The 18,464-nt window shown below is 51.1% G+C and overlaps 1 protein-coding gene across 3 annotated transcripts in view; it reads left to right on the top strand.

Moving 5' to 3' along the window:
* The window catches only part of BCORL1 (BCL6 corepressor like 1), a 70,180-nt gene that overhangs the window by 36,488 nt on the left and 15,228 nt on the right, over positions 1–18,464 (top strand). For all 3 annotated transcript variants that reach the window (XM_043974869.1, XM_043974871.1, XM_043974870.1), the window contains 5 exons: positions 312–392; positions 2,953–3,375; positions 10,246–10,481; positions 12,836–13,054; positions 16,425–16,591. In XM_043974869.1, the coding sequence (XP_043830804.1) occupies positions 312–392; positions 2,953–3,375; positions 10,246–10,481; positions 12,836–13,054; positions 16,425–16,591 (1,126 nt within the window). The remainder of the gene's footprint in view (positions 1–311; positions 393–2,952; positions 3,376–10,245; positions 10,482–12,835; positions 13,055–16,424; positions 16,592–18,464) is intronic.

Here is an 18,464-nt window from a genome sequence, read left to right on the forward strand (position 1 = left end):
AGATCTCCGAGTCAGGGATGTTGCAGTGGCCCACAGAATCATGGGAGTTGGCTGTGGGGATCCAGATTCTGGCCCCAGCTCTATTTGTTCTATGCCCTCTCCGAGCCTCAGTTTCCTCATGGGTAAACTTGAGACTAAAATGGTACTCGCCTCAAATGAGGTCGTGCTTTCAACGGGAGCGTGTCGCTTTTGGCGTTACCATCACAACCGTCGTTATTATTCATCCTCTTTTATTTTGGGGCTCAGGCTCCACTGACATTCTTCTTATGTCTCCCCCTCTCTCTAAATGACATCCCTGGTCCTCCTCACAGGCTACTTGGAGAAGAAAGCAAAGAATAATTTCCGAGACTTCATCCCTGTAGTCCTGAGTAGCCGGACCCGAAGCCAGTCTGGTGAGTGTCTCTCTCAGTGGCTAGGGGATGGGGACAGGGCGAGACAGCTACTTGTAGGATGGGCCCAAAGGCTGCTCCAGGATGTTTGCCATCACTCTGGGAAACACTCTGAGAGGGCCTAATGCCTCGGGGCCTAGGCACATGGAGTGCCCAGTACCCCCCATGGGCCACTTTGCAGAGGACTGTATCCCCTTCTTGAATCTGGCTCTGGGCCCTAATGGTACCTGGCCCATTTATGTCCTTGTCAGGTCACTTAACCTTGATGGGTTTCAGCCTCTCAGAAATGGGATGGATCAGTAAGCAGGGTCATCTTCCAAGTTCTCTGGAGCCCTCCCAGCTTGGGGTGGTCCAACCCACATTTACAAATGCTATTCCCACTCCTGCCTTCTTTCTCCCAGGCCAGAATCACCTGCCCTTTTATCATTACCCTTTTTTTTTTTTTAGTGAGGCAATGGGGGTTAAGTGACTTGCCCAGGGCCACACAGCTAGTAAGTGTTAAGTGTCTGAGGTCGGATTTGAACTCAGGTACTCCTGACTCCAGGGCCGGTGCTCTATTCACTGCGCCACCTAGCTGCCCCTATCATTACTCTAAATGAGGGGGTGGTCTTATTAATATGAAAAGTACTTGAACAGCTCTCATTTCTTCAAGGTTTACAAGTGCATCCCTGAATCCACAGGCATTATTAAGTGCCAGGCACTAGGCATACCAAGAGAGGCAGTAGCCCCGTGCCCAGCACACAGTAGGCACTTAAATACTTCCTTGCTCTTTGAAATGTTGGAAAAAAATAATAATGGAAAGAGTAACCATTCTTCTCTGGGTGGGGGTTGAATTAGATGCCTAAGCAATACTCTATGCAAGGCAGTTTGTAAGAAAAAAGAAAGAACTAACAATCCATTGGGGGCAAAAGGCTGTGATTGGGATATTTGGGGAGGAAAAAAAAGAAAGGAAGAAAGACTTAGGTTTTCCATTAAAAAAAAAAGTTCTAGTGGGGGAAGGGCCCTTTCCAACCTAGAAATTGGAAGTCTGTGAACATTTATATCGCTTACCCATAATAGGATCCTCGTGAGAATTCAATGAAATAATTGTTGTCAAGTGTTTATAAAAGGAGAGAGACAAAGGGGGAGGGATGTTCCTTGTCCTTGATGGGTTCCCGTTCTAGAGGGGAAGAGGGGAGGCTACATGGACATAGAGAAATATACAGGAAATAGAAGGAAGGGACTTTGGGAGGGGGAGGCCCTGGCTGTTGGGGCGGGGGCAGCTTGGAGAAAAAGGTGGTATTTGAGCAAGTTTGAAGTGAGATGAGGGATTCTTTTGGGGGGGGCGGGGCAGTGAGGGTTAAGTGACTTGCTGAGGGTCACACAGCTAGTAAATATCAAGTGTCTGAGGCTGGATTTGAACTCAGGTCCTCCTGAATTCAGGGCCAGTGCTTTATCTACTGGGCCACCTAGCTGCCCCAGAAATGAGGGATTCTGCCAGAGAGAGGTGAGGAGAGAGAGGCAGAGACAACCAGTCAGCCTAATCTCCCGACTCTAAGGCCAATGACTCCAGGCTTGCTTCTGACTCATACTGGCTTTGGGACCCTCAAGAGATCATTGACCCTCTCAATACCCAGGGGAACTTTCCAGGACTATAAGTTAGAGGACAATGGATAGTCTGAGAAGTTGAATTTCCTTCCCTGGGAGTTTCCCCATACCCATAAAAGCATTGGTATGCCTTCCTTTCCCTCAACAACAACAACAAAGAAATAGGCTATGAATATTTGTCCTTCTGACCTCAGAGGGTCATGGTGAATGAAGAAGTTTTTGTTTTTTTGTTTTGTTTTTGAGTGGTTTTTTTTTTTTTTTTGCAGGGCAATTAGGGTTAAGTGACTTGCCCAGGGTCACACAGCTATTAAGTGAAAAGTGTCTGAGGCTGGATTTGAACTCAGGTCCTCCTGAATCCAGGGCTGGTGCTCTGTCCACTGCACCACCTAGTTGCCCCCCAAGAGTTGTTTTTTAACTCTTAATGCACTAGAGACTTCTCATTTGGGGTGTCCCCATCTAGAGTTGGAAGGGACCTTGTTGAGTTGTTTCCAGTTATGTCCAACTCTTCATGACCCTGTTTGAGGTTTTCTTGGCAAAGATACTTGAGTAGTTTCAGCAATTTCCTTCTCCAGATCATTTTACAGATGAGAAAACTGAGGCAAACAGGGTTAAGTGACTTGCCCAAAGTCACATAGCTAGTCAGTGTCTGAGGCCAGATTTGAACTCAGGAAGATGAGTCTTCCTGGCTCTAGGCCCAGCACTTTATCCACTACAGAGCCACCTAGCTGTTCCAGAAGGGACCTTAGGGGCCATCGAGTCCACCCTCCCATTTAATATCTGAGGGGAAAGGACTTGCTCAAGGTCACTCAGCCAGTATGAGCCAGTCAGAGGCAGGATTTGAAGCCAGGTCTTCAGAATTCCAAGTTGAGTGCCAAAGCAATCCTTGGTAGGAACCTGAAAAGTTTGGGTGGGTCCCTGAGCCCTGCTTCTTCAGGGAGGGCCCCCCTGTCTTACCCTGGACATGTTCTGTTCACAGGGAGCCTTTGCAGCACCTTCACTACCACAGCTGAATGTGAACTGGGCAACCCAGAAGTGTTCCCCATGCTGGAAGAGCACCAAGAAGAAGTGGGGTTGGGCAGCAAACACCGCAAGCGAAAGGCCCACCGCTCCTCCCAACACGTAAGCCGCCGCTCACGGGGGGACCGCTCCCTGGCAGATCGGGCCAGCCGGCACCTGCGCCGTTCCCGGGAGCTGCCCTGGAAGATGGAGTCCCCGCGGCAGCCGTGGGACACGGATGATGAAGAGGAAGATGAAGAGGAAGATGAGGAGGAAGGCCACATGAAGAGGAAAAAAAGAAGACGGCAGAAAAACCGCAAATATCACACCGGGGAGTACCTGACGGAGCGGGAAGAGCAGGCCCACAAATCTCTGTGCCACCAGCGGCGCAAGGCCCGAACAGGTATGCCTGGCTGGGGGGAGGAGCAGTTTGCCAGGCTTTAGGCCCCTGGGAAGTCCCTTCTGTGGATGGTAGTCTTTGCTGCTTGCTCCTTAGAGGCACCTTGGAAGGAGCGCAGCTTTGGAGTCATTGGAACTGGCTTCTAGGCCCAGCTCTGCCATTTCCTAGTTGTGTGACCTTGGACAAGTCCTTTCCCCTCTTCAGGGCTTGCTTCCATGTCTGGAGAATGAGGTGCTTGCACTAGCTAGTCTCTAAGGATCCTTCCACCTCCTAATCCCCCAGATGCTAGGATCCTTTGAGGTTTCAGGAGTGTAACCTGGGGCCTGCCCCACCCTCTACTGGCTGGATGACACACAATCATAGATCTTGGCCTAGAAGGGACCATTTGAGGCACATTTTAAAGCCAGGTCCTTTGACTCCAAACTTTCCACCATTCATATGACCTCCTGATGGTTGGAGACCTCCGGGGAACAATGGAACATCTCATGGGGAGGAGGAGAGGGAGAGGGAGGGGACAGCTGCGGGATAGAATCTGACCGGTGTCAGGGCACATCCTGGGAGAGACAGCTCTATCTGAAGGCCCACCCTCCCCCCCCAAGGTAAAGTCTAATGGAGAAGGGCCCAAGCAGCAAGGTGAGGCATCGATAATGGATGGGCCCAGAGCTGGGCCTCTCACCCACCCCTTACAGCTGAGATGTGCCCCTGGGAAAAAAAGAAAAGAAAAAAAGGCTAGTTTGTCTGATTTGTGTACCAGGTACAGAATGATTTCAGAAAGCCTAACTTAATTAGCAGATGGTTCGTTAGGCGGTTGGGCCCTCTAATGCCCCTGCTTTCTCGCCCCTACCTTCCCACTCTCCCTCAGTGGCTTTCCCAGGGAGTTAATCTGTTAAACAAATACTTAGGTGAACTAGAAAGAATGCCCCCTTCAGGGGTCCTTTTGAAATTCGAATCCTCCATCTTTGCTTTCCCGTTGGGAGTCTAGGAGGGAAATCGAGGTTCTTTTCAAGCAGGAATATCCTTAGATTGCAAGTCAAGTCCTCAAAGCTTTGACTTCAATTAAAAGCAGGGGGGGCAAGACAGGGGAAGAGGGGGAGTCTTGGAGAAGCAACAGCAGCAGGCTAGCAGCCTTGGATTGGCCGGCCCTAGATGCATAGGTGGCAGCAAGGATGAATAGAGATGACTTTCCCTGGGTGACCCAGACACCATCCAAGTCACAGGTAGCCAGGGCTGTGCCAAGGCTTACTTGTTCCCTTGGAGAACTAGGGAGCACTAGGTTTTCAGACAAAACAAAACCTGGCCAGGGCTGCTCAGTGTGCTTGGGGAGACCATGGGTTTTCGAGGTACAAGGGACTTTGCAGGTCATTCAGTCCACCTCTTTCTTCCCTCCCCATTTTACAAAAGAGGAAACTGAGGCAAAGTGACTTACCTAGAGTCACACATAGGATCCTGGATCTAGGCCTGGTGAGGACCAGAGAGGCCATCAAGTCTGACCTTGTCATTTTACAGATGAGGAAACTGATGCCCACAGCAGTGAAATGACTTGCCCAGGGTCACACAGCTAGTATCTGAGGTTGGATTCAAACCCAGTGATTCCTGAATCCTACTCTGGTACCCTACGTACAATACCTGACATTCAAAGGCCTGGACCCAGCTCTCACCTCTGCTACTTGAAAGCAGTGTGACCTTGGGCAAATCCTTGCCCCTCCTGGGCCCCTGCCTCCTCTTTAAGCTAATTTTCTTTTTTATTTTGTTTTGCAGGGCAATGAGGGTTAAGTGACTTGCCCAGGGTCACACAGCTAGTGAGTGCCAAGTGTCTGAGGCCAGATTTGAACTCAGGTCCTCCTGAATCCAGGGACAGTGCTTTATCCACTGCACCACCTAGCTGCCCCCACCTGCCTCCCCTTTAAAAGAAGGGTTTGGGAGGCAGCTAGGTGGCACAGTGGATAGAGCACTGTCCCTGGATTCAGGAGGACCTGAGTTCAAATCTGGCCTCAGACACTTGGCACTCACTAGCTGTGTGACCCTAGGCAAGTCACTTAATCCCAATTGCTTCACTTTAAAAAAAAAAAAAAAGAAGAAGAAGGGTTTGGGCTGGATGAAGTGTAAGAGCTCTTCCAGCTCAGTAAATCTGAAATCTCCTGGGTCTTTTATGCCAGGACATTCCCTCCCCTTGCCCTCTCTTCCTGTAGCAAATGTCTCTCATGATTTACTCATCCGCAGCTGTTCATCAGCATCTCCCATCTCTTTATTAGCTTGAACTCAGGGACTGCACATTGGGGCAGTGGGAAGGCCGGAGAAGCAAGCCCCTAGTGCTCTGGCCCTGGGTGACCCACACTGCCTTCTCAGTGGCGGCCTTCTGATTTTTAGACTGTTTCTCTAGAGCCAGGTATGTGCTGGGAATTTCCAGTGTCATCAGGCTGTGGTCTTTGATCTTCTCCAGGGAGGGAGACCAAAGCTGCCCCCCCCCCCACTGCCAGACTGGTCATTGATTGGCCGTGGTGGTTGTTTGCTGCACTTGGGTCTCCCTGGTTCCTGAGGGTCTAGAGGCCGGAGCCTCGCTCGCTTGCCTTATCTGCTCTTGCCTGCAGTGGAGGGAGGCGGAGCTTAGCCAAAGCTGGAAGGCTTTGCCTTGTGTGTGGCAGATGGCTTCGGTGTGTACACAGCCCGCCCATCCTCCCAGAGATCAGAAGAGGTTCAGATAGCCTACTCAGGGTTCGACTCCCTTGTGGTCGCAGGCTGAGCAGAAAGGGACAAGCAAGAACGTGGCATTCTTAGCCGGGGCCTTGTTTGAGACATCTGTCACCTCTTGCTGAGCCTAGTACGTCCGGCACAACTTACGTTGGTTCCCCATGTTGGGGAGGGGTAGGAATACAGTTCAGTCCTCTGCCCCCTCCAGAAGTCTGGGGCCAATGAACAGGATGAGGGAAATACCCCTCCTGGGGAAGAATACTCGGGGGAAGGTTCAGTCCTTGGGGTAAACAGGATGCTGTGTGAGGCCAAACTCAAATTCCCCAAAGAGAAGAGCTAAAAAAAGTGTATGGCTGCAAAACTCTATGAGCAAAGACGATGGGCATTGTGAGATAGTAATAATATAAAGAGGCACTTAGGTGGCACAGGGGAGAGCGCTGGGCCCAAGTCAGAAAGACTTGATTTCCTGAGTTCAAATCCAGCCTGTGACCTGGGCAAGTCATGTAACCTTGTTTGCCTCAGTTTCTTCATCTGTAAAATGAGCTGGAGAAGGAAATGGCAAACCACGCCAGTATCTTTGCCAAGAAAATCACAATTGTGGTCATGCAGAGTCTGGCACTACTGGAAACAGCTGAACATAAATACTCTAAGTAGCAATGGTAATAATAGCTAGCATGTGTATAGAGCCTTAAGGTTTGCAGAGCACTTTCCATATTTCATTTTATTTAGTGAGGATCCAATGTTATCACTCCCATTTTACAGACAAGGAAACTGAGGCAGAGAGAGGTTGTGACTTGCCCAGGGTCACACAGCTAGGCAGTGTCTGAGGTAGGATTCCTGACCAGCTGTCTCTTATCTCACGTGAGGCAGTGAGGCCTGCCATGCTGGGCCCCTTCCTCCCCCTACCTGTTTTATTTACCTCCCTATCTATCTGAGGCTCCCTACTACCTTCACAGCAGGCTGTGGCTTCTCTTCCAGTCGGGGACCTGCAGGTACTTGGGTTTGTGCCTTTGAATTTGGTAAAAGGTTATCGTGGTAGGTGGTGTTTTCTAAACCTTTGGTATTTTCCTCACTGACGTCTCAGGTCAAGTTCCATTCCGTTAGATCCAATCCAACAAGCAATTATTAAGTACCTACTGTGTATATACCATGTGGATAAGGAACTCATTCAAAAGTAATATAGATATCTTCAAGACAGAGCCCCAAGTGCTCTTCCTGCTGGAAGCTCTATAGTCTGTGCCCCCAAACGCTCCTTTCCACAGAGAGCTGGCCTTCCTTAGGCCAGCCAGCTAAACTAGGTTGCTCACTCCCCTGAACACACCTGTAGGCCCGAAGGTCTTGAACATCCTCATCTTCTTCCCTTCCTCCTCCACCTCTTCCCTTCTTCCCTCCTCCTCTCTTCCTTCTTCCCTCTTCCTCCCTCCTCCTCTTCCCCTGTTCCTCCCTCCTCTTCCTCTCCCCATCTTCCTCTTCTCCTCCTCCTCCCCCTTCCTCCCTCCTCTCCTCTCCCTACTCCTCCCTCCCCTCCTCTTCCTCCTCCCCTTCCTCCTCCTTTCCCCCTTCCACTCCACAGCACATGCTACCTACTATTCCCTTGTCTTCCTTGTTAAAATGTGTCTGTCATAGGGCCCTGGCCTGCTCCCTCACCCCACACTTTGGCAAGGCAGCTTGTTGTAGCAGGCAGAGGCCCGAGTCTGAGATTGGGCTTTGGGTTTGACCCCTGGCTCTACCAAATCTAGCCTGTGTGATCTTGGGTGAGCCCTTTCCTTCCTCTGGGCCTGCCTCAGTTTCCTTGACTGTACAATGAAGAGATTGGACTGGGTGGCTCCCCCAGCTGGGCCCCGCTGATCTTGGCTCCCTTCTATCTCTGGGTCCTATGATTTTTCAGGTTTGTTTATTCATTTAAGAAGCTTTTGGTGTGGGCCTACTGTGTGCAGGCACTGTGTTAAGGGCTGGAGATGCCAAGAGAAAACCAGCTTTGGGTGGGATAGCTTCCACATTAAATGCTTATGTTGTACCAGGCACCACCCTGTCCCAAGGACAACAAAGTATGGTATGTCTCTCTGCACACGCGGGCTGTGTCCAGCCCTGTGATGCCGCCAGGCACCGTATAATGGGCCTTTACTGGGTTCTAAACAGAGAAGGCTTTGCTCAGCTCACAGCAGGCAGAGCCATAGGCTTTTATGGGCACGCACCGACGTCATCGGGGACTGTGTTAAGGGGAGCCTGGTGTGGGATCAGGAAAGGAGGGCGGCTGGACTCTGTGGGGCCTACTCTGGACTATGAGGATTGGAGCTGCCATTGGACTTCCCTGGGAGCCTCCCAGAATCCTGAGGGCCCTCAGCTGCTAGACTTGGGAGGTCAGAGAAACCTAGCTTGGGATCCTGGTTCTGTCCTTTGGAGCTCTGTAACCCTGTACCTCACACTTTCCTTCTCTGTAAAATGGGACTACTGATGATCTCCCGGGATGATAGTGGAGAGAGTACTTTGAAAGGCTGAGTATACTAGTGCAGTGGGGGCAAGTAGTTCCCCACTTTCCATTCTGCAAACATTTATCAAGCACCTAGATTCCCCAAGGCCCTGGCTTTGAAGAAAAACACCAACCCTGCCTGCCCCCACCACAAACACACACACACTCCTGGGGGGGAATATAGCTCCAGATAAGTAAAGTACATGGGAAATGGGATGGGCTAAAGGAGATACCTAGTCCTAGAGCTCTAGGAAAATGTGAGGAGGGAGAAGATACTTTCTGTAGACTGTAAGCTCCCTGAGGGCAGGGCCTTTTTCCTTTTTTGTCTCCATGGGAAATGCTTGTTGGATTGAATTGGTTGGACTCCCTGGAGCCAGTGCTAGAGAATAACCTAGGATTTCAGGAGAGGAGCGGCATTCCAAGCTTGGGCAACCACCTGCATGTGTCCACAGAGGCAGGAGAGGGCAGGATGAGATCAGGGGATGGAGAGCAGTCCAGTAGTGGGACCCAAACCCAGAAGGTGTGAGTGTGAAGAGGAGGCGTGGGAAGTAAGGCGGGAGGGCTGGGTTGGAGGAGTCGGGGAGACTTGTATTAGTTGTGTGACCATGACAAATCACTTGGCCTCATCTGTCAAGTGGAGGTGATAATAACAGAAGCTACCTCCCCAGGTTATTGAGGATCAAACGAGATAACACGCAAGGTGCTTCAGTAATAATGGCCCAGAGTTCTTCTGATTGTGCCTGTTTTGCCCCATAGAAAATGTTCTCCAGCAGGTGGCCACATTTTTCTCCTGGGATAGTGGAGATCGGGGCTGGTGGGAGCAGAAGAGTAACTCGACCCCTTCCCCCATTGATCTCTCACCGGAAAGCTCTTTCTGGATATCTGCCGAGCTTATTTCTGTGGTCATAAGGTTTTGAACTAGAACCTTCCAGACCATTTTATAGATGGGCAAACAGCCTCAGAGAGGCATGTTCCAAGCCCCAGGCCATGTGCTCTGATTTGGGATGATGAGTGAGAATGGGGGATGCTTTTCCAGTTGAGACCTCGGAGCTCACTTCCCTGACCTCTCAGATGGTCTGGCCCTGTGGGCTTGCCCCCTAGTGGCCATGGCTGAAGACATCTCTTGCCATAGATAGGGACTGGCAGGATGAAATGCATGCTGTCCACTCATTCACCCACCACCCATAATACTCACTCCCATGTCTCTAGCACTTGTGTGTTACAGAGCCATTTGCTCAGAGTGCACATTATTTATCGCCCCCATTTCAAAGAAGTAGAAACTGAGACTCATGGGAAATGACATGTCCAGAGTCACATAGCACAGAAGCGTCTGAACCAGGATTGCCCCTTGGGTGTCCTCACCCTGAGAATCCAAAGACATTTATTATGTGCCTCAGAGCACACTATGGGAGGTGCCAGGGAGATAAGAAGTTTGGAGAAATCCAGGTCTCTGCCCTCACGAAATGCACCGAACCAAATATTGCATGATCAGGAAGGCCAAGCAGGAATTCAGGAAAGGGAGGGCATTTTAGGCATGAGACACAGCCTGGGCAAAAACCTGTAGGCTGGCATGGCTGCTCCAGGGCTGTGCCCTGAGATGTCTTTCTCATCTTAGCCTTAATGGGTGGGCTCTAGGAAGTGATGTTCCTCCACCTCCTGAGGGCCCTGTGGAAGAGGATCCCCCTAATGCCTTTTCTTTCTCCTCTGCCCATCAGATTCCAAGTCCCGGAAGCAGAAGGGATCATCATCCCAAGGCTCTGAGATCCGCCTGAAGACCAAGCACTCAACAGCTTCCCATGGCTCTGGTGACATCTCCGGTTTCCCCAACGGCTTTCTGGAAAACCGCCTGGAAAAGGTCACCTCCCTGAACAACCTGGACAAGCCAGCAGGGAAGCGCAAGTGTAAGACCAAGCATCTGGCTGGCCCCACCGAAGAGGGCAAGGTACAGAAGGTGGGTATGAGGAGGGAGCCAGCACTGGTGGGGGGCTGGGGCGATAATCCAGCCTTTTGCTTTTGTGGTGGGGCCTGGAAAGAGCTCTGGGTTCCAATCTGGGATCTGCTGTTGACTCACAGTGGGACCTTAGGCAAGTCCTGTTCACTCTCTGGGCCTCAGTTTTCTCCTCTGTCAAAGGAGAGGGTTTGGACTAGAACCTGTAGATATGAGCCTATGGGAGACCGTAAGCAAGTCTCATTTCCTCTCTGGGCCTCAGTTACCTCCTCTATCAAAGGAGGGAGTTCAGACTAGATATGAGCCTATGTGTGACCTTAAGCAAGTCCCGTTTCCTCTCTAGGCCTCAGTTTCTTTGGCTGCAGAGTAAAGGGGTTGGCTTGGATTATTTTGAAGTTTCTTTCCAGCTCTAAATGTCACCCTACAATTCTCTGTAGGCTTGGATGTAGTAAAGAGTGGTAGATATGGGGATAAGGACCTTGGGTTTGAGGCCTAGCTCATCTTCCTTTCCTTCCCTGAACCTCTGCAACTAGATGGCCAGTGTCCAGGCCTGGAGTCAGAGAGACCTTAGGTCAGAGAAATACTTATTAGCTGTGTGACCCTGGGCAAGTCACTTAACCTCTGTCTGCCTTTGTTTTCTTGACAATAAAATGAGGATCATTACAGCATCTGTGTCCAAGGGTTGTGAGGATCAGATGAGATAATAATTGTAAAGCACTTAGCTTATGCCTGACATAGTAAGTGCTATATCAGTGTTACCTATTGTTATTATCTGTAAAATGGGGGTGTTGTTATTACAACAGTCTTAAAGTGCTAGAGAAGGTTTGCGCTCCAGATTTCCCAGGCTCCTCCCTGGCCCTTGGTTGAGGCCTGGTTTCCTTTACTACCCAGTATCCTCCTAGGTGCTGCTCTGACTCAGAGATGCCCCACTGGTCCATAGCCCATGCCTTCCTGCCAGGGCCCCCCTTGCTTCCCCACCTCAGGCTCAGGCTGCAGCTTTGTGGGGGTGGGGGGGGTGCTTTGTATCTCCCCCCTCCCCATTGTCCTGAAATTGGTCCCAGGACAGGAAGGCCCTGGTCCCCAGTCTTGGCTGTGTGTCTCTCTTACTTCTTACTGACCTCCTGACCTGACCCTTCCATCTTGATCCCAACTTGTTACTTCTTTGGTGAAGAGAACTCCTAGAGAGGAAGAAACTCCCTCTACCAATGTTGGTGACTCCTAGTCTTAGAGAATTGCCTGAGACAGTGACTTGCCCAGGGCCACACAGCCAGGATCTGTCAGAGACAGGATTTGAACCCAGGGCTATCCATTAGACACCGTTGTTGCCCCTGGGGGTAGGTGGAACTATTTGATTGGAGGAAGAAGCTGAGTGAGGAGAGGTGCCAGCCTTGACATAGACTTCAGCAGGGTTCAAGAGAGATGGGAGGGAATGGAGCTTGGTGCTAGGAGCCTGCAGGGCTGGGGGGCGGGGGGGGGAGAGTCCCTCGTGTGTACTTGGCCCTATAGGGACGGTTTGGGGGAGCAAGGGGATTCCGAGGAGAGAACTGCTCCCATCAGGATGTGAATTTCACACAGCCAGTCCCTGCATCCCCCATCATTTCCCTAGAGGTGTAGCATCTACTCTTCTCAAACAAGGCCTCACTTCCACTCCATATATCAAGCTGGGCAGTGACGGAACACATGATCTGGGCCAAGTCCCATTTCCTCTCCGGGCCTCAGTTTCCCTCATTTATAAAATGAAGGGATTAGACCAGAGGGCCTCTGAGATTCCAGCTTTAGATCAATGGTCCTCTTGTGACCTTGGGCAAGTCAGTCCCCCTTACCTCTCTCCCCACTCCCCGGCCTCCAGGCTTCAGTTTCTTCCCCTGAAAAATGACTAGTTTGCCTAAGTGACTTCTGAGGTCCCTCCCCAGCTCCATGATCCCTGCAAAGGGAGAAGGTGAGTTTAGGGATCCATGAAGGTTCTGGCCAGCTCAGAGGAAGCCTGGCTTCTTCACCCAGTGTTAGTTACCTAGTCACTGAGCAGCGGAGCTAGGACTAAAACCCCAGTGGCCTCTGGGAAGGCAGCAGTCTGACTTGCCCAGAGCATCTAATGGTCCTAGAATGTAGAATTTCAGAGCTAGGAGGAGGATCCTGCTCATAGAATGCTGTTTCTGGAAGGAGAGTTGAAACACCTTCTAGGCCCACCCCCTCATTTAACTGAGGCCCAGAGAGGGGAAGATGCTTGCCCATGGGGACAAGGGTAGGCGGCCTTGACCCTGGCAGGAGACAAGTGATAGGGAGGGAGGTGACCAGGCCTAGAGTGTTGCGGCCTGTGGCCAGCCAGTTTGATCCAACTTTTTATTTTCGATCCCCAGGTTAAAGGGCCCTGCTACCAGGTGAGAATTGTACCTCCGAAGTCCCTACCCCCAGCAAAGCCCACAGAATCCTGGACCTCCTTGAAGGTTCATACAGGCTTGGAGGATTGTCCCGAGTCCCCTTCAGCTTGCCATATCCCCCCTGAAGCACGTCGACTTATTGTGAACAAGAATGCTGGAGAGACCCTCTTGCAGCGGGCTGCAAGACTGGGCTACAAGGTAATACATTGGGGCAAGAAGAGTCTCTCTCCTCCCCTTCCCCCAGGATCTCTTTTCTGACCAGAGTACTGTAATTCACAAACATTTTAGGAGTACTTACTATGTGCTCTATCCCATCACTAAACATAGGGCCCGGCACACAGTAGGTACAACACGGCCACTGTTCTTAAGGTACCGACAATCTGCTTGGAGCCATGAATGCGGTAGACACAGGTATTTCTGATTTCAAGGAGACAGGTGAAAAGGAATGTGGAGTGGGGGGGAGAGAGAGAGAGAAGGAAGTTCAAAGAGGCTTCTGGAAGGAGGCAGCACCTGAGCAAGGCCTTCATCTGGGGCTTGGACAGGCATAGTCCCAGAGGTGGAGAGATCTAGAGAAGATGAGGGGCCACTATGGATGGCATCCATGTTGGCCGGAGTGGAGTGAGATGAAATGGGAACAGTCTGAGGGAAGGCTTGGCACCAGGTCGGGTAGGGCCTATGGGGCAGTTGGTTTCACTGGGTAGGAGGCAGTGAGAGAGGGTAGGGGGGAAATCATGGACACGACTCCAAGATCTCAAACCTGAGTGACTGAAAAATTGGTGGTTCCCACAACAGAAAAAAATAGGGAGAGTTTGGGGGAGGGGCAGGTGGAGAGGCCAGGGATTCAGGCCTAGCAGTCAGGAGCTCAGTCAGGCCTGGGCTGATGGATCGATTTAATCGTTATCTGCATAGGAATGCTGATTGGGCCCATGGGAGCTGATGAGGGCACCGCGAGAAATTGTAGGGCAAGAAGAGCAGAGGGCCCAGCACAGAGTCTTTGGGGAGCCCCTCATTAAGGCAAGGGAGGAGGAGGAGCCAGCAGGAGATGCCATATTCTATTCTGTAACATTGATCTTGCCTGCTAGGTTGGGCTACTTCCCAGCCAGAGGTGGTGTGATATAACAGAGATATAACTGTTTGGTTCGCTGCTTACCCGTCTCTGTGTGGGCAGCTAGGTTGGAACAGTGGATAGAGGATTGGATTGGAAGTCAGGAGGACTGGAGTGTGAATCCAGCCCCAGACACTGACTGGGTGACCCTGGGCAAGGCACTTCACCTCTCACGACCTCAGTTTCCTCATCTGGAGAATGGGGAGAATAATAGCATCTACCTTGTAGAGTTGTTGGGAAGCTCAGACGAGCTAATTAACGCGCATGTAAAAGGAAATGAACAAACTTTAAGCCTATGCAAATGCCAAGTGGTGTAATAACATATCTTTTTTTAAAAAGTAAATTAAGTTTATTATTTTTTTCTTTTGGTGGGGCAATGAGGGTTAAGTGACTTGCCCAGGGTCACACAAGCTAGTAAGTGTCAAGTGTCTGAGGGTGGATTTGAACTCAGGTCCTCCTGAATCCAGGGCCACTGCTTTATCTACTGCACCATCCAGCTGCCCCCGAGTAATAATATATCATATTTGATAATATGCTAATGATTATTATTACATTGTTGTTGTTGTTCCCTCCAGTAGAGTGGCTGCTCTTTGAGGGATTGTCTTGCTTTTCACTTGGCATCCCCTGCTGCCACAGGGCACAGTGCCTGGCACAGGGTGGGCACTGACTCCATACCTGTTGTTTAAATGATCATTTATGGGCTTGAACCTTCTCCCAGGCGCAGTTAGGTGTAGCAGAGGCCTTGGGACCAGAGCTAGGCCAGGAAAGGCAGGCTCTTGGATGCTCTGGGTGGTCCAGGGAGGCGGGGGGGGGGGGGGGGGGGGGGGGGGGGTAATCTGAGAAATCTTGGTGGAGGAAGTGAGCCTATGGATGGGCCCAGGCAGCTGCTCATCAGGGTGGGCACTCCCTGTGGGCAGTGTCTGGGCTGGGCTGGGGCTTAGCCAGGTGGGCCTGGGGGTGGGGACTGGGAGCTTGGGGAACTAGTGGGAGTTTCTCCCTCCCCCAAGGGCAACAGCTGGTGGTTCCTCTGGGCTTTCACCATCTCCTGGCTCCATCCAGGCCTGGCCTGGGCCACCTCTGGCCCAGGGAGGGCCTTTGGGCCTATTGTTTGAGGGGCCCAGCCAAGTTAATCATTAATGGGTAAATGATCCTCTTGGATTGTATTCAGAACAATTCAGCCCCGAAGGGGAAGGCCCTGGAGAGCTGGTGCTCCCTACCTGCAATGCCAGCCGGGAAAATGGCTGGCCCAGAAAGCTCAGTCAGCAATGCCAGCCTGCTTGGCAGTGAGCATGGAGTTTGCCCTGTGCAGAAGTTACTCCGGCTGTGGTGAACAATACCACTCCCCGACTTGACTTTTGTCTGAGGCTGTGGTTGAAGAATAGGCCCTCTCTCTGATAGGGCCGTCCGAGTCACAGGTGTTATCCATCCTCTCTCTTCCCTGTGCCCCACAGCACCACCACCCCCCCCCCCAGTTACCTTTGCTCCTCTCTTAGCCACAAAGGCTGAGGCCTCTCTGTAGTGCCTCCCAGGGAGTGCCCTTGGTCACAAGGAGGGGCCGGTGAGAACACTCTCACACTCATTCACATGAATGACTCAGTGGGCCTCATCCCCAGTGTTGGGACATATGGCTTATCACCGTTAGCAGTGGTGGGCAAGGGTAGACAAAGGCAAGGAAGAATGCTGGCCAGGTCCAATCCCGGCTTTGATGCTTAAGCTGTTCACTTCCCCTCTGTCCTCAGCTTTCTTCAATGTAGAGTGGGTATAAGAATCCCTTCTGTAAATGGTGGATGGAAAATGCTCAGGAAACAGTAAATCCTTGGAGCATTGTGACCTCTTAGAGTTCTATTCTAGGGTAGCTGGGGAACATGGGTCTGGCCATGGTCACTCCCTTGCTTATGAAGCATGGGGGCTCCCTCTTACCCCAGGAGAAAATGCAGTTTTCTGGCTGGCAATTAAGACTCAACATGACCTGAATGCACCTTCTCTTTCCATGTTGATGACACATTACTCCCCCTCATATGCTTGCTGTTCCCCCAGTGTCCATGTCCAAGCCTTTGCGTGGCCTGCCCCCTTCCCCCCCATGCTTGGAATGTTCCCCTTCTTCTGGTTTCAGCACCCAGGCGCTGCCTTCTCCACCAAGCCTTTCTTGATGCTACAGTTAGTACCCCCCCACCATTAATTCGTTTTTATTTTTAGCTTAATTATCTGTATTCCTGATTTCTATATTTATAGCCCTCACACAGAGCTCAGCACACAGTAGGTGCTTATTGCATCAAAATCCCTACTGTGTGCATGTCCATCCTTTGCCATCTGCTGGGGGAGGGGGGTTGAGGGAATGGGGAACACTTCCAAAGATGCATAAGGCCCTGAAAAGCTCCTAAGAGGGAGATGAGATACCCCTAGCCCCCAAGACTTTCCCCTCCTTGCCAACGTGACAGGAACTCCCACTCCTATCTTCTACAGGACGTGGTCATGTACTGTCTGAAGAAAGAAAGTGAGGACGTCAATCACAGGGACAATGCCGGCTACACTGCCCTCCACGAGGCCTGCGCTCGAGGATGGACAGACATCCTCAACATTTTGCTGGAGCATGGGGCAAATGTCAACTGCAGCGCTCAGGATGGAACCAGGCAAGTAGGCCACGTTCCCCCTGCCCTTCTCCCTGCACTGGCTCACTGCCAGGCTTCCCCCTCCCCCCACCTCGATAACCCTTGGCAGAAGGCTTAGAGGATGTCATTGGGTGCCAGGCAGACAGAATCGAACTCTAGGCTGCTCAAGTCATAACCAGACATCCCAAAGTGGAAGTTCAAGATGAAAGAATGTTGTCAGAGTGGACCCCCAGATACTGCCCCAGATATCTGCAGAACACCTACCATAAGGGACTTGGGCATGAGATCTGGGGAAGTACTGCCAATCCTCTTCATTTCCTTCGGAAGGCTGTAGCACGTCCAGTCCTGTGATCTTGAAAAATCAGAAAGCTGCCTACCTTGATTAAGCATCACTGTGTACAGAGGGCTGCCCCTCCCCCCCCCCACTATGAGCTATGAGTAAGGAGACAAAGAGACACAGAGCCTCCCCTCAAGGAGCTCACAGTCTAGTTTCAAGATAAACCCCCACAGGTGAGCCTAATCCCACATCCTCATCTGAGACAGGTCCAGAGAAGGTGCCAAGTAAGACAGGTGTGGGGGAGACTGCGTCACTGACTAGGAAGGGATCCAAGGGAGGCTCTTTGGGAAACCTTTACTGTTAAGAACCTAGGCAAGGGGCAGCTAGGTGGTGCAGTGGATAGAACACCAGCCCTGGATTCAGGAGGACCTGAGTTCAAATTTGGCCTCAGACACTTTACACACTTACTAGCTGTGTGACCCTGGGCAAGTCACTTAACCCCAATTGCCTCACCCAAAACAAAACAAAACAAAAATAAAAAAAGAACCTAGGCCAGGTGAAAAGGAGAAAGGGAGGATTAGGGAAAGCCCCAGGGAAGGAGGCAGGAGAGTTGATGGCCTGAGGGAAAGGGTTTGGAGGGGCAAGGCCTGGGTTCAAATTCTGGCCTCTGTTAAGAACTGCCTGAAGGGGGGCAGCTAGGTGTTGCAGTGGATAGAGCACCAGCCCTAGAGTCAGGAGTACCTGAGTTCAAATCCAGCCTCAGACGCTTAACACTTACTAGCTGTGTGACCCTGGGCAAGTCACTTAACCCCAATTGCCTCACCCCCCAAAAAAAAAAAGAACTGCCTGCAGGATCTTGGAGGAGGAGCCACCTTCTCTTCTTTGCCTCAGTTTACTCATCTCTAAAATGAGGGGCTGGAACTAACCGATATCCCCACAACTTTCTAGCTCCTTGATTCTCCCTAATGCTTGAGGCAACCTGGTATCACAGAAACTCTTACCTCCCACCATTACTAGGCCAATCCCCAGTCACTCGAGGCTTTTGGGAAGATGGGGTGGGCTTGCTTAGGCATGGAAGGACTCTTCCAGCTGTTCGTTGGGAAGCCCAGGAGGTGCCACTCAGTAGCTTCTATTCCAGCTCCCCCCCCCCTTTTGCCTTTGAAAACCCCCTCCTCTCCAGTGACTGAGTAACTCTCCCCCGTTGGGCACCGAAAGCCAACTTTTCTAGTTGATGGGGCACTGGGGGAATTCTACCTCTGATGCTCACCAGCTCTGGAACTCTGGGCCACCCACTGCAACTTTCTAGGCCCTGGTTTTGTCATCTTTAAAATAGGAACTGTGATAAAATAATGGGATTTAGCAGATACTCAAAGGCCCACCTGGAGATTAATCTAAATTGATTGAATTAAGTGAGAGTGATTGCTGATTAGCCTACTTCCAGTTAATTAGATTGTAAGCACACCTGGCCAGCCCTTAAGAAGGTATTGTTCTCAGAAGCTAAGGACTTTGAACTTAACTGGACACACCCTCCAGTCCGGTGACCAATGGATTTGGATGATGCCTACCAATCAGCTTGAAGCAGTGTGTAAGGACAGCCCATGCTCCAGACCTGTAAAA

The sequence above is a fragment of the Dromiciops gliroides genome, chromosome X (assembly GCF_019393635.1).
Source record: "Dromiciops gliroides isolate mDroGli1 chromosome X, mDroGli1.pri, whole genome shotgun sequence".
NCBI lineage: Eukaryota > Metazoa > Chordata > Mammalia > Microbiotheria > Microbiotheriidae > Dromiciops > Dromiciops gliroides.